Below are 12,426 nucleotides of genomic sequence, written 5' to 3'. Positions count from 1 at the left end.
ACTACTAATCACGGGACCGGCTTTACTGACGAGATGCGCATGACAATCGCATGCGATTAATTGCACAGCCCTACTAGTATTATTTATTAGACACTAGTATCTTTTGTAATTACTACTAGTAACAATTCGGTAGCACTTTATTTTACAGTCCTGTTACTCATGTTTATACTATGTACTATGTAATTACAATAACTAGGTAAAAACTAGGTACTAACCCTGAACCTATCCCTAAACCTAACCCTACCCCATGTAGTTACCTTATATTACCAGTACTTTCTTAGGTAGGTACACTGTAAGTACATGCAAGTGCGCGTACAGTAAAATAAGGTGCAACCAACTAGTGTTGTCAAAAGACCCGGTATTTCGGTACCAAGTCGGTACCAAAAAATTTAAAACATTACGGTACAGTTATTCTGTTTTTGATATCATCTTTTAATTTCTGACTAGTAATTATTGCAATAGTGACTAGTATCTATCTAAATATTACTAGTAAGCGTTCATTAGATACTAGTACTTATTTTTTAGATACTGGTACTTATTCATTAGATACTAGTACCTATTTAATAGATACTAGTAGTTATTCATTAGGTACTAGTACTTATTTATTAGACACTAGTATCTTTTGTAATTACTACTAGTAACAATTCTTATCTTACTAGTCAGATCTGCTTTTTTACTCGTCTTATGTTATGACTAGTCCAAATGGCTACAGTAGAGTTCATTTAAAAAATGTACTAGTAAAATAAAAAATCTTACTAGTAACATTTAGAATAAATACTAGTATCTAATAAATGTGTACTAGTATCTATTGAATAAGTACTAGTATCTATTTAATAGGTACTAGTATCTAATGAATGAGTACTAGTTTCTAATAAATAAGCACTAGTACATAATGAATAAGTACTAGTATCTAAAAAATAAGTACTAGTATCTAATGAATGCTTACTAGTAATATTTAAATAGATACTAGTCACTATTGCAATATTTACTAGTCAGAAATTAAAAGATGATATCGAAAACAAAATAACTACTATGGAAAGCCGTTTTAACATTTAATCTATAAACAGCACTAGTAAGCATTCATTAGATACTAGTACTTATTTTTTAGATACTGGTACTTATTCATTAGATACTAGTACCTATTTAATAGATACTAGTAGTTATTCATTAGGTACTAGTACTTATTTATTAGACACTAGTATCTTTTGTAATTACTACTAGTAACAATTCTTATCTTACTAGTCAGATCTGCTTTTTTACTTGTCTTATGTTATGACTAGTCCAAATGGCTACAGTAGAGTTCAATTAAAAAATGTACTAGTAAAATAAAAAATTATACTAGTAACATTTCGAATAAGTACTAGTATCTAATAAATGTGTACTATTATCTATTGAATAAGTACTAGTATCTATTTAATAGGTAGTATCTAATGAATGAGTACTAGTTTCTAATAAATAAGCACTAGTATCTAAAAAATAAGTACTAGTATCAAAAAAATAAGTACTAGTATCTAATAATAAGTACTAGTATCTAAAAAATAAGTAAATAAGTACTAGTATCTAATAATAAGTACTAGTATCTCATGAATAAGTACTAGTGTCTATTTAATAGGTACTAGTATCTAATAAATGAGTAGTAGTATCTAAAAAATACGTACTAGTACCTCATGAATAACTACTAGTACATAAAAATTAAGTACTAGTCACTAGTGGAATACATACTAGTCAAAACTGAATAGTTGATATCTCAATGACGGATCCCCATAGAAGTCAATGGCAAAAAAATGTTTTTTTTACTAGTAACAATATAATAGTTACTAGTCACTATTGAAATAAGTACTAGTATCTAATGAATAAATACTAGTGTCTAATAAATAAGTACTATTATCTAATAAGTACTAGTATTTAATCAATAAGTACTAGTATCTAATGAATAAGTACTAGTACCTAATAAATAAGCACTAGTATCTAATGAATAAGTACTAGTATCTAATGATTAAGTACTAGTATCTAATGAATAAGTTCTATTAACTTTACAAAAGACAATAGTACCTAAAGAATAAGCACTATTATTAATGAATAAGTACTAGTACTTAATGGAAAATATACTAGTATCTTAAAAAATAAGTACTAGTAATGTTAAATTAGATACTACTGCGGTTTATAGAGTAAATGTTAAAACGGCTTGCCATATACTGTGCGCTTGTCTGTTAACTAACTTTGAGCTCCAGTGCTGGTGAGGTGGCAGCTCTTCATAGCAACATGCTGGAGGTGTTTGTTGATGGCCAGGGCTGACAGGATAGGCGTCCAGTCCGTCAGACTGATGTGATCAGGGTTAAACTCTAACATCCCCCGACTCAGGCTGGCTTTCACCACACGGACAGGAGCTGATCCCTGAGCCACACACACGTGATCATAGTAACCTTCAAAATCCTGAGCACCTCTCCGACGGATCTGCGCTGGTTCCAGCATCATGCAACCTAAGACAAATAATGGAAAAATGTAAGATCTGCTGTCGTATCTAAAAGCTGTAGGTTCCCATAAGCGACAAACCATGAACTATGACCATTGTGTACTAGAAAAAGGCATGGAAATGCAAAGTGCGCTTTGTAATAATGTCAAATTAAACATTTGAGCTTTAAGTAGATTTTAAATTAGGTTTTAATGATCTTTTGTCATGCTTTTTTTGATATGCTGACTAATATACTAAATCACATGTAATGTGCTTGATTATACTTTTTACTCTAGTGTGTTATTCAATATTACATTTAAAGTTAATAAATGTAATTGTAATAAATGGCAAATGCAAAATTATTACAAATGTGTAATTACACATATATTTAAATGCATGACCTACAAATTTCAACAGAAATGACATTAAAGTTTATTTTTTAGTTTACCATAAATGCTTCAGCAACACAATCTAACCATATTTCGAAAACAATAGTAATTATTAAATTGCATATAAATATGTACTTAAGTGGTTTAAAAAGCACCCTTAAGTAACTACCTGTATTTAATATAAATTTAAAGTATAATACATTTTCTTTGAATTCAGTTTGCACAAAAGTATATTATTTAAATATGTATTATTTGCATAATAAATACTCTTTTTAAAGGTATGCTAATGTGCATTTATTTTGCCAACCATAGAAGAGATTATTAACACTCAATTGTTTTACAGGTACATTAACAAATACAGAGAGACAGTGAACAATTATCATGTTGAATTAAAATATAATTAAATGAAATGAGTGCAGAATGCGTCCACTTTAACCTCTGGTTACACCAGGGAGTCTTTTGTTGTAATAAATCTACTGTAAATCACTTCAAGAATGAAACCATCCGGCTAAACGAAACATTATAATACAGAAGACCTGTCTCTGCTGACAAGAAAACAATTCTCACTTACTCTTTAGATCCTGATTGCTGAAGGCTTAACTCCCACCGAAATACAAATACACGCCAAAATAACGTGTATATAGCTAATTTCGCCAGGATATTCGTCGCATTTCTACCTTTGATAGGTTTTTGTATTATGTGGAATCTGGTGTTGTCTGAGCTACAGCAAGTGGTTTAAAGCTGATTTCGTCTTTTCCTTTAAATGGGTTAAACGCTTGTTACCTGTTTGTTAGCGCTGTTGTCGTGGCTGCCACTCTAGAGACTGATAACCCACCCAGCGTCAAAACAAACCGCGGCGGTTTGAAAGAGAAGCAGCGTCTCATTCTGCGCGTCAAACTCCATCTGCGCTTCTGCGCTCAGCGCCACCTGCGGGCGGGAGTTAGCACAGCGTCTCTTAACCCCTTAACTGTTTTTTAAAATAGACTTAAATTGTTGTAATTTATGAACACTTTGGAATACAGACATAAGGTTGGTCTCTTTTTAAAGAAGAAAATCTGCAAATTATCGCAAAAGTGGAATTTTTTAAATTTCAACTTTAATTGAAATTTAAGTATCAAAAAGTTATAGTAGTTTAAATTTACTGTAAAGAAAATGCACTATATTCATTTTATTTTATTTGATATATAATAAATATTTTACATATCAGGTTTTACTCTAAAATTGGTATAAAATGATAGCCTTATGTCTAAATAAGTTATGTTCCAAATTTGAAGTTGATATGAAAAAAATTGAGGTTCCTGTGAGATTTTATTTAGGGCGTTATTACCACAAACAGCCACCGGGTGCCATCCAAACTCCATTGAATTTTTTTTAATGCATTTTTCTGTCACAAATGTCTAGATTTCTCTGTCAATATTACTTATATCTCAAAATAACCACCAAATATGGAATCCTGAGACTCAGACCTTTCCAATGATATGTTTTTGATTCTAAAAGACCGTAATTCATTTTGTAATATGACACTCGACACCGCCCACTAAGGGGGAGGAGACCGCCAAAAGATTTTAAAGCACCATTTCCATGGTAACGCAATGTCTGATTTCGAAATGGTTTTCACAGGATGAATCTTGGGCTTCTAAGCTTTCAAATGATATATGATTTATGATGATTACTAAAAGATTTGATAGAGAAAAAAGACAACAACAAAAAAGAGCGCCAAACGTCCCACAGGTGGGACGGTGACGGGGGAAAAAACTCGCTTTTGAGTATGATGCAGCTGTATCCGTCCAAATTGATCATTTATAGATAGTAAAATGCACGTTATTCAGAAATCATCATGGTTACATCAGAACAACAGTGCTATTGTAGAAAGTTGAATGCAAATGGCCATATAACTATTGACTGTTTGTGGTGCAGTAAACCTTGATTAACATTACCATTGAATGTGAGGGAATCATACAATTAGAAATAATGAAATTTAATTCAATTATTTATTTATTGCTCTCTCTCTCTCACTTCAGCGGAAAGTCTTTCTTAAGAGAACAGCAACTTAAAATGTCTGATTTCTTTTGAGTTCTTTGCAGTTTTGGTTCTTGGTGAGAATGTGTTGATTTAAAAGCATGGAAATAAGAAGATGCCATATCCCTGACTCTCTCTGTGTATTCTGAGTCCCAAGTTTCAAGTTACTTTCCAAGTATTTACTTGGAAAGTAGTTGCAAATGTTTTCCTTGCTTACTTTGACTACAGCAAGCAAAAAGGATAGAGTTTTGCCTAAATCCAGATCTTTCTACGCAGAAAGCTCTCTTTAATTGTGTCCAGCATGGTTTGACCTTTTAGTCTTTCCAAGCAAATGTTTTTGTTTTTGTTTTGTTTTTTCATTTTAAATATTCTAATAATCTCTGAATCAGAAACAACTCTTCGCTCTCTTCTCTTGGAAAAGCCATGTCTTGTACACTCATATTACAATATGCTGTGATGTGAGTTGGGTCAGTTTACATTTAAATATAATCTATGGTAGAATAGAAATTAGGTTCCATCATAAAATCTATAATTGGATTATGTCTCTCAGTAATGCAAACTGAACTGATCTTACCGTCATAAATCAATGAAAAATGTATAAAATAATATTGAAAAAGATTTTAGACTCCATTCTAGAAACAAAGCAAAGAAATTCAGCATTGAGACTGAGCACTTGTCTGAAATGAATGATTATGATTATGATTATGACTAGATCAACTTGTCCAAAATCGTCCTCTGACACTAGAAAAATTATACTATAAAATTCTTCATTTTACATGCAACCAATAATGACCAGCTTCATTTCTTCATCCAAGTTTGGTTTTTCTCTTGCACATAGCAAGTATTATAAGTATAATATCTACCAAAATGTACTGATCTGTACTGTATAGCAAGGACTGTGTTGCAGTTTATTAAATTCAATATTTATTGACCAAAACAGTGGTTCATAAATCGTTTAGCGCTTCATAATTTTTACTTGCTGAAAAGTATGCCTGTAAATTTGTGAGGAAAAAAAATATTACAACGAGAAAAGTTTGGGGTCAGTAAGATGTTTTTTTTATTAGTTTTTTTTTTTAAATAAAGAAATAATACTTTTATTCAGTAAGGATGCATTAAATTGATCAAATGTGACAGTAAAGACATTTATAATGTTTGAACTTTGTTCGTCAAACAATCCTTATAACGATTTCTGAAGGATCACGTGGCATGAAGACTGATGCTGAAAATTCAGCTTAAAATCATAGGAATAAATTACATTTTAAAGTATATTACAATAGAAAGCAGTTATTTTCAATTCTAATAATATTTCAAAATATAAATCTTTTTACTGTATTTCTAAACAAATAAATATAGCCTTGGTGAGAATAAGGGACCTAAAAAATCACAAACTTTTGATAATGTAGGATGTAATATAATATAATATAATACACTGAATTCTATATTTTTAAATCTTCATATGACTCTTATGCATCAGACATCTATCATCTGTCTATCTATCTATCTATCTATCTATCTATCTATCTATCTATCTGGATTAGCTGGGAAAATCCGTGGACCCAGCACTTCCCTATTGGTGCAGGTGAAGGTGTGGCGACTGAGCAGCACAGACGCTCATCCCTGACACGAGGATGTTCTGTCATTCCTCCACCAGCAGTGCTGGTTACACAACCAGACTGAAGTTCTGCTTTATAGCTGGAGATTATGTTCGGTGGACTTTTAAAGGAGGAGCCCATTCATGACCTCTCAGACTGTGGTGTGGAGCAGAGGAGAACAAAATACATCTAATCCAAACTGTAGCCTACTAGCGTGCTGAAGATCGTGCTCTTTTAAACGGGACGGGGCTCTGAGAGAGAGAGAGAGAGAGAGAGATCATGGCTGGATGTTGCATGTCTGCGGAGGAGAAGGAACGGCAGAGGATAAATCAGGAGATAGACAAACAACTGAGGAAAGACAAGAAAGACTCGCGTAGAGAACTCAAACTACTGCTGCTGGGTAAGACATGTGCTTCATAAACACGTGGAATAAGATGTTAAGATAAAACGTTTTACTAATAGATAGATAGACAAAACTGTACTTGCAGGTAATGTAATATTGCTAAATGAAAGGCCACTTAAGTGTACATAAAGAAAATAGACTTTCATGACTGTTTCGTAACACACTTAAGTACACTTTTAAAAAGTGCACTTTGTTGTAATGTCAAATTAAACGTTTTACTTTTAACCACATATTAAATCGTTATGTTTTGATCCATTGCCTTGCTTTGAAGCTTATTTTGATGTGTTGATTACATACAGTACTAAATCGCATGTTATGTACTCGATTATAATTTTAACTGTAGTGTGTTATTCAATATTACATTTAAAGTTAATATATTTTAAATGTACTAAATTGTAACGTCATCATTACAAATGTGTAATTACAAATATATTTAAATACATCACAATGCAAGGTTCAGTATATTTTAGTTTTTACATAAATGCTTGTCAGTAAATTCAGCAGTATTTTAAGCATATTTCACAATAGAAATTGAAATTACATAAAGATGTACTTAAGTCTTACTTAAATTGGTAAACAAAACACGGTAACACTTTATTTTAAGGTGTCCTTGTTACAGTGTAATTATACATTTAAGTACTGAGTAATATTAATTAATTACATGTACTTACTATATGGTTGGGGTTAGGATTAGGCTTAGGGTTACTTGCATGTAATTATGCATAATGTATTGTTATTATAATAGTAAGTACATGTAACGTGTAATGATGCGTGTTACCAAAAACACTCTTAAGTTCAACTAATTGCATTTAATATCAGTTTAAACTAAAATAGGCCTACATTTGAATCTAATTCAGTTCACGTTCAGTTCTCACTTAAGTATATTATTTTAAAGCATGTCATTTCCTTAATAAGTATTTTGACATTATGCTAAAGTGTACAGACACTGAAATTACTGTGGAAAAGTTAGAAAAGCTCTAACTTAAATAATGACACACAGTTTGATGTTTTGAGGGGTCTGTATGTGTATGGATTTACAGAAAGAAATGAATGTGTGGTTTAGCTGCTGGGGTACCGTTTTATACAGCAATTCCTGGCCACACCGCCACTGTCTCTGTTCTTGCTATGCAAAAGCATGCAAAGCAGATCCTGCACTGAACTCTAAACCAAATTTCCTCAACAGCACTCCCTTCCTCAACAACACCACAGCAGATGCACACGCAGGAGAGAAGGCTTTGTCGTATGTCACATGTGTGCGTGCATGTGTGGTTTGAGTGTCATTTACTTGTAACAGTCTATTGGTTCATACACACATGTGCAGAGTGTGTGAACTGAATCCGTCTCCCAGTAGATTCATTATTACACTGACCACATTAAGAGCCGGCCCTCGAGACAGGCTGAACGGAAAGGTCAAATTAAGCATCACATTTACGATACTCCTTTTAACTGTAAACGGTGAGCAATGACTTGGTTTTCTTTATAAATGTCAAAAGTGAGAATGTTGTATGACGACATGTTTTACAGTATGTAAAACAAAATATTTGCATTGTGCTTTCATGTGTGTGTGTGTTTGGGATGTTTTTGTGCTCAATAAGCGACGTAATTTCAGGTGTGACCAGTGCAAATCAATTAGCCTTTATAATAAAAAAAAGGATTTGTTCTTGTTGAATGGCAGCATAGTAATTTAAAACAATATGTTTGTGACAAAATATTGTCATTAATACACACTACTTTCCAAAAGCTATTGTTTGGAAACGTCAGAAAATTAGATTTCATAGCATACTATGTACCCTTCAAGTCAAAGGTTTGGAATAATTATGATTTTTTTTGTAAGTCTCTAATGCTCACTAAGTCCGAAGTTAATTTACGTGATCAAAAATGTTTAATTGTTAGTTAATTAATAATCAATAATAATGGTTCCTATTATTATCAATGTACAAAAATTTGTTTTTGCTTATAATAAATGTTTCTAGAACAGTAAATCAGCATATTAGAATGATTTCTGAATGATCAGACTGAAGTAATGATGGTGAAAATTCAGCTCTGCATCACATGAATAAATTCAATTTAACAATAGAAAAAAAATGTTTTTAATTGTAATAATATTTTACAATATTACTGTTTTTACAAATAAACACAGCCTTTGTTAAGAAAAAGAGACTTCTTTCAAAAACATAAAAAAGAATAATCTAATTATTCCAAATGTTTGACTATTAGTATATTTATTCTATAATTGATAAATAATTCATTATATTATATATTTCCACATGAGAAAGTGACTGACATTACATTTGAGTCACTGTGACTTTTAAATAAAACAGATGTTTACTTATTATAATTTTATCATAACTTATAATCTGTAATCATCTACATTGCAAACCTCTTAGCTGAATAAACATCATGGTGAAATGCATTTCTGTGACTTTCAATTAAACATTATTATAAAGCTGATACATCAATCTCAGGACTCTTGGTTTCGGATTGAACTCATTCAAATCTGGTCATTTTCATTTGTGTAAAAAATCGCAATGTCGCTAGGACATTCTCAAGATGCTAATTCATGCAAAGTGGAGAATGGTTGAATGGAAAATGGCCCACAGAAGAAATTTTCATTTCAAATTTGAATTCCCATAAGCTGGACCCAAAATTAACTTTTTTGCCTCACCTGCTGATGCCGAGTGAACTCAGAAAATCTAGTTGTCATAAATATGCCAACAAGTCAAATTTGTATTATTACATAACAAAATATATTTTAAAGGGATAGTTCACCCAAAAATGAAAATGCTGTCATTAAAGTGCCCCTATTATGCCTTTTCGAATATTACCTTTCATGCAGTGTCATGTAGCTGTATGTGAACATAAACTATCTGCAAAGTTGTGAAGCCATCGCCTAAACGAGTCGTCAGGAATTCGAATCTTTATTCTGTTACGGCTCTACGTCACGAAGTAACACATTTGCATAATGTCTGCCAACGTTCTAAGTTACGTCGCCAACTTGCCCGCCCATAAACAGTAACATTTCCATGTGGTTAACATCATGTCGAGAAGACGCTGTATCCTACGCTGTGAGAGTAAATTTGTTTTATCACATCTTATAATTACCACAAACTTGTTAATACTTGACGCTTACCACTGAGAAACGTCCTGCTGCAGTCGTGCTTGCGAATCAGTCTCTTGTCGATCAGCCAGTTCAACCGTTTCATAAGCAGACTCCGGCTCAAATTGGTAAGGTACAATCGATACCAACTTTTCTATATATTGACAAGTCTCCAGGGCTGTCATTCCGTCATGGCAATGAGCGTTTCGTTTCCGACACGCGCTGTACGCGGTAGACCAATCCAGAGCCAATCTCTACGGTTGTGGACCAATCACAAAGGACTGCGCCATCTGACCAATCACAGCAGTGAGGGCTCACAGAAAGGAGGGGTTTAGAGAGACTGATTCTTTGAACTGCTTCGCACTAATCGTTTACAAATCATTTAGAAATTAGGTAAAATTAAATCTATTGTTTGAGAAAACTAACATGTTTTTTGACCTTGCATGCATGTAAACCTGTTTTAGGAGACTCATAAAACAATATTAGCAACCTTAAAATGGCATGATAGGGGCACTTTAATTGCTCACCCTTGTGTCGTTCCAAACCCATAAGACGTTCATCTTCAGAACACAAATTAAGATATTTTTGATGAATTCTGAGAGCTCTCTGACCCTCCCATAGTCAGCAAGGAGCCTTACACGATCAAGGCTCAGAAACAAGGAGATTGGTAAAATAGTCCATGTGACATCAGGGGTTCAACCATAATTTTATGAAGCTACAAGAATACTCTTTGTGCGCAAAGAAAACAAAAATAATGACTTCATTCAACAATTCATCTCCTCCGCGTCACCCTATAGCGCCATTTTGGAGAGTATCACATATGTACCTGAACGTAAACAACGTATGCTGTTCTGTGTCAGCAGCGTCACGCGGATACGCTGTTTACGTTGTTTACACTTTGATCTGAATGTAAATAACATATCCACGTACATTCGTTGCATTCGTTGTTTATGTATGTGATACTCTCCAAAATGGTGCTATATGGGTGACGCGGAGGAAATTAATTGTTGAATAAAGTCTTTATTTTTGTTTTCTTTGTGCACAAAAAGTATTCTCATAGCTTCGTAAAATTACGGTTGAACCCCTGATGTCACATGGATTATTTTACCAATCTCCTTGCTACGTTTCTGCACCTTGATCGTGGTAATTACATTGCTGTCTATGGAAGGGTCAGAGAGCTGTCAGAATCCATCTTCATTCAGAAAAATATCTTAAATTGTGTTCCGAAGATGAACGAATGTCTTACAGGTTTGGAACGACACGAAGGTGAGTAACTAATGACAGAATTTTCATTTTTGGGTGAACTATCCCTTTAAATGTGATTGACTGCAAATAAATAAATAAATAAATATTGGCTTTATTGTTGAATGTCTGATGATACATTTTAAGTTAAAATTAATTAAACCCAAAGTATCTAAGCTTTTCTTCAGTTGCAGAATTTCTTTGTATTTTTTGTAATTCAGATTTACATTTTAATTTATTGGAATTTAAATATTATAAATGTAATTGCTGCAAAAATTCCCTTTAATGCAGCAGTCGGCACGGACAATTTTACTCGCATTTGTCACTTACTGTGTGACAATTTTGAAACCCTGGCCATAACTTTTCTGTTAAATGGCTGAAAAATACAAATGTATTTTTGCCCTAAATAAAGGTATAATCTTCTAAAAAAAACGTGTACTGAAGCTGGTAAAACTGAAGGAAATGTGAATTGTGAATGAGCCGTATAACATTTTATGCAATGAGTCTAAGCACTGTCTGATTACTACAGCAGTGCCCACTAACACGGTGTGTGTTACACATGAGCCATCCAGAAGTGAACTTCTCTCAGACAGCTGTAAAAGTGTCAAACAACAGGGGCCAGCAGTCGTTCACTTCCAGCAGAAAACACACCTTACTCATTTATATCATGCCTCATTGTCTGACTGCAGAAGGCATTAATGTATAATCTTCGTATGTTCACAAAGTATGTGGTTATAAGGCATTACCTCGAGAGTTAATGCTCTGCCAAAGTCAATAAATCAACCTAAGAAGTCTCAATTTACCCTAAATCTGACTTGAAATATACATACAAAGACTGCATTCTGTCAAATCATAATACCACGGCTCTGAAAAATTAAATATGATTTGTAAGTTAGTGTCTAGTGAAGTTGTGTGTTTGCTTTAGCACACAAAGTAGGCTTGAATAATGGCTTTAGTGTGGGGACTCTCACTCCACTCAGTGACTGTGTATTGGCCAAGGGCAAGACAGATATTCTGCCACACGGCACTTTAAACAAAACTCACTGAAACACGTACCCCTCCTCAACTCTTCTTTCACCCCTCTGTCTTGTCTGACTTTTGTGTCTCTCTGCTGGGTGAAACAACTGCAAGGATAGGTATTATTTTTCTCAAGTATTTTATTTCATTTTTGACTTGACTCTGTGCAACTCAGTTCAGGCATTGTCCTTGTTTATATATATATACAGTGTATA

At 33.3% G+C, this 12,426-nt stretch overlaps 2 protein-coding genes across 2 annotated transcripts in view; one reads left to right on the top strand and one right to left on the bottom strand.

Annotated features, from left to right (window-relative positions):
- LOC107698114 (centrosomal protein of 78 kDa-like) overlaps positions 1-3,726 on the bottom strand; it is a 20,047-nt gene extending 16,321 nt beyond the window's left edge. The window contains exons 1-2 of the mRNA XM_016499035.1: positions 3,625-3,726; positions 2,220-2,480 (exon numbers count right to left, since the gene is read on the bottom strand). Of these exons, the coding sequence (XP_016354521.1) occupies positions 2,220-2,475 (256 nt within the window). The 5' untranslated portion in view covers positions 2,476-2,480; positions 3,625-3,726. The remainder of the gene's footprint in view (positions 1-2,219; positions 2,481-3,624) is intronic.
- Positions 3,727-6,541: 2,815 nt separating this feature from the next.
- The window catches only part of LOC107698092 (guanine nucleotide-binding protein subunit alpha-14-like), a 14,213-nt gene continuing 8,328 nt past the window's right edge, over positions 6,542-12,426 (top strand). The window contains exon 1 of the mRNA XM_016499003.1: positions 6,542-6,852. Coding sequence (XP_016354489.1) covers positions 6,732-6,852 — 121 coding nt within the window. The 5' untranslated portion in view covers positions 6,542-6,731. The remainder of the gene's footprint in view (positions 6,853-12,426) is intronic.

This window comes from Sinocyclocheilus anshuiensis, unplaced genomic scaffold (genome assembly GCF_001515605.1).
Source record: "Sinocyclocheilus anshuiensis isolate Anshui unplaced genomic scaffold, SAMN03320099.WGS_v1.1 scaffold1163, whole genome shotgun sequence".
Classification (NCBI taxonomy): Eukaryota; Metazoa; Chordata; class Actinopteri; order Cypriniformes; family Cyprinidae; genus Sinocyclocheilus; species Sinocyclocheilus anshuiensis.
The sequence above is the reverse complement of the archived record's forward strand: the minus strand, read 5'-3'. Positions and strand labels throughout refer to the sequence as shown.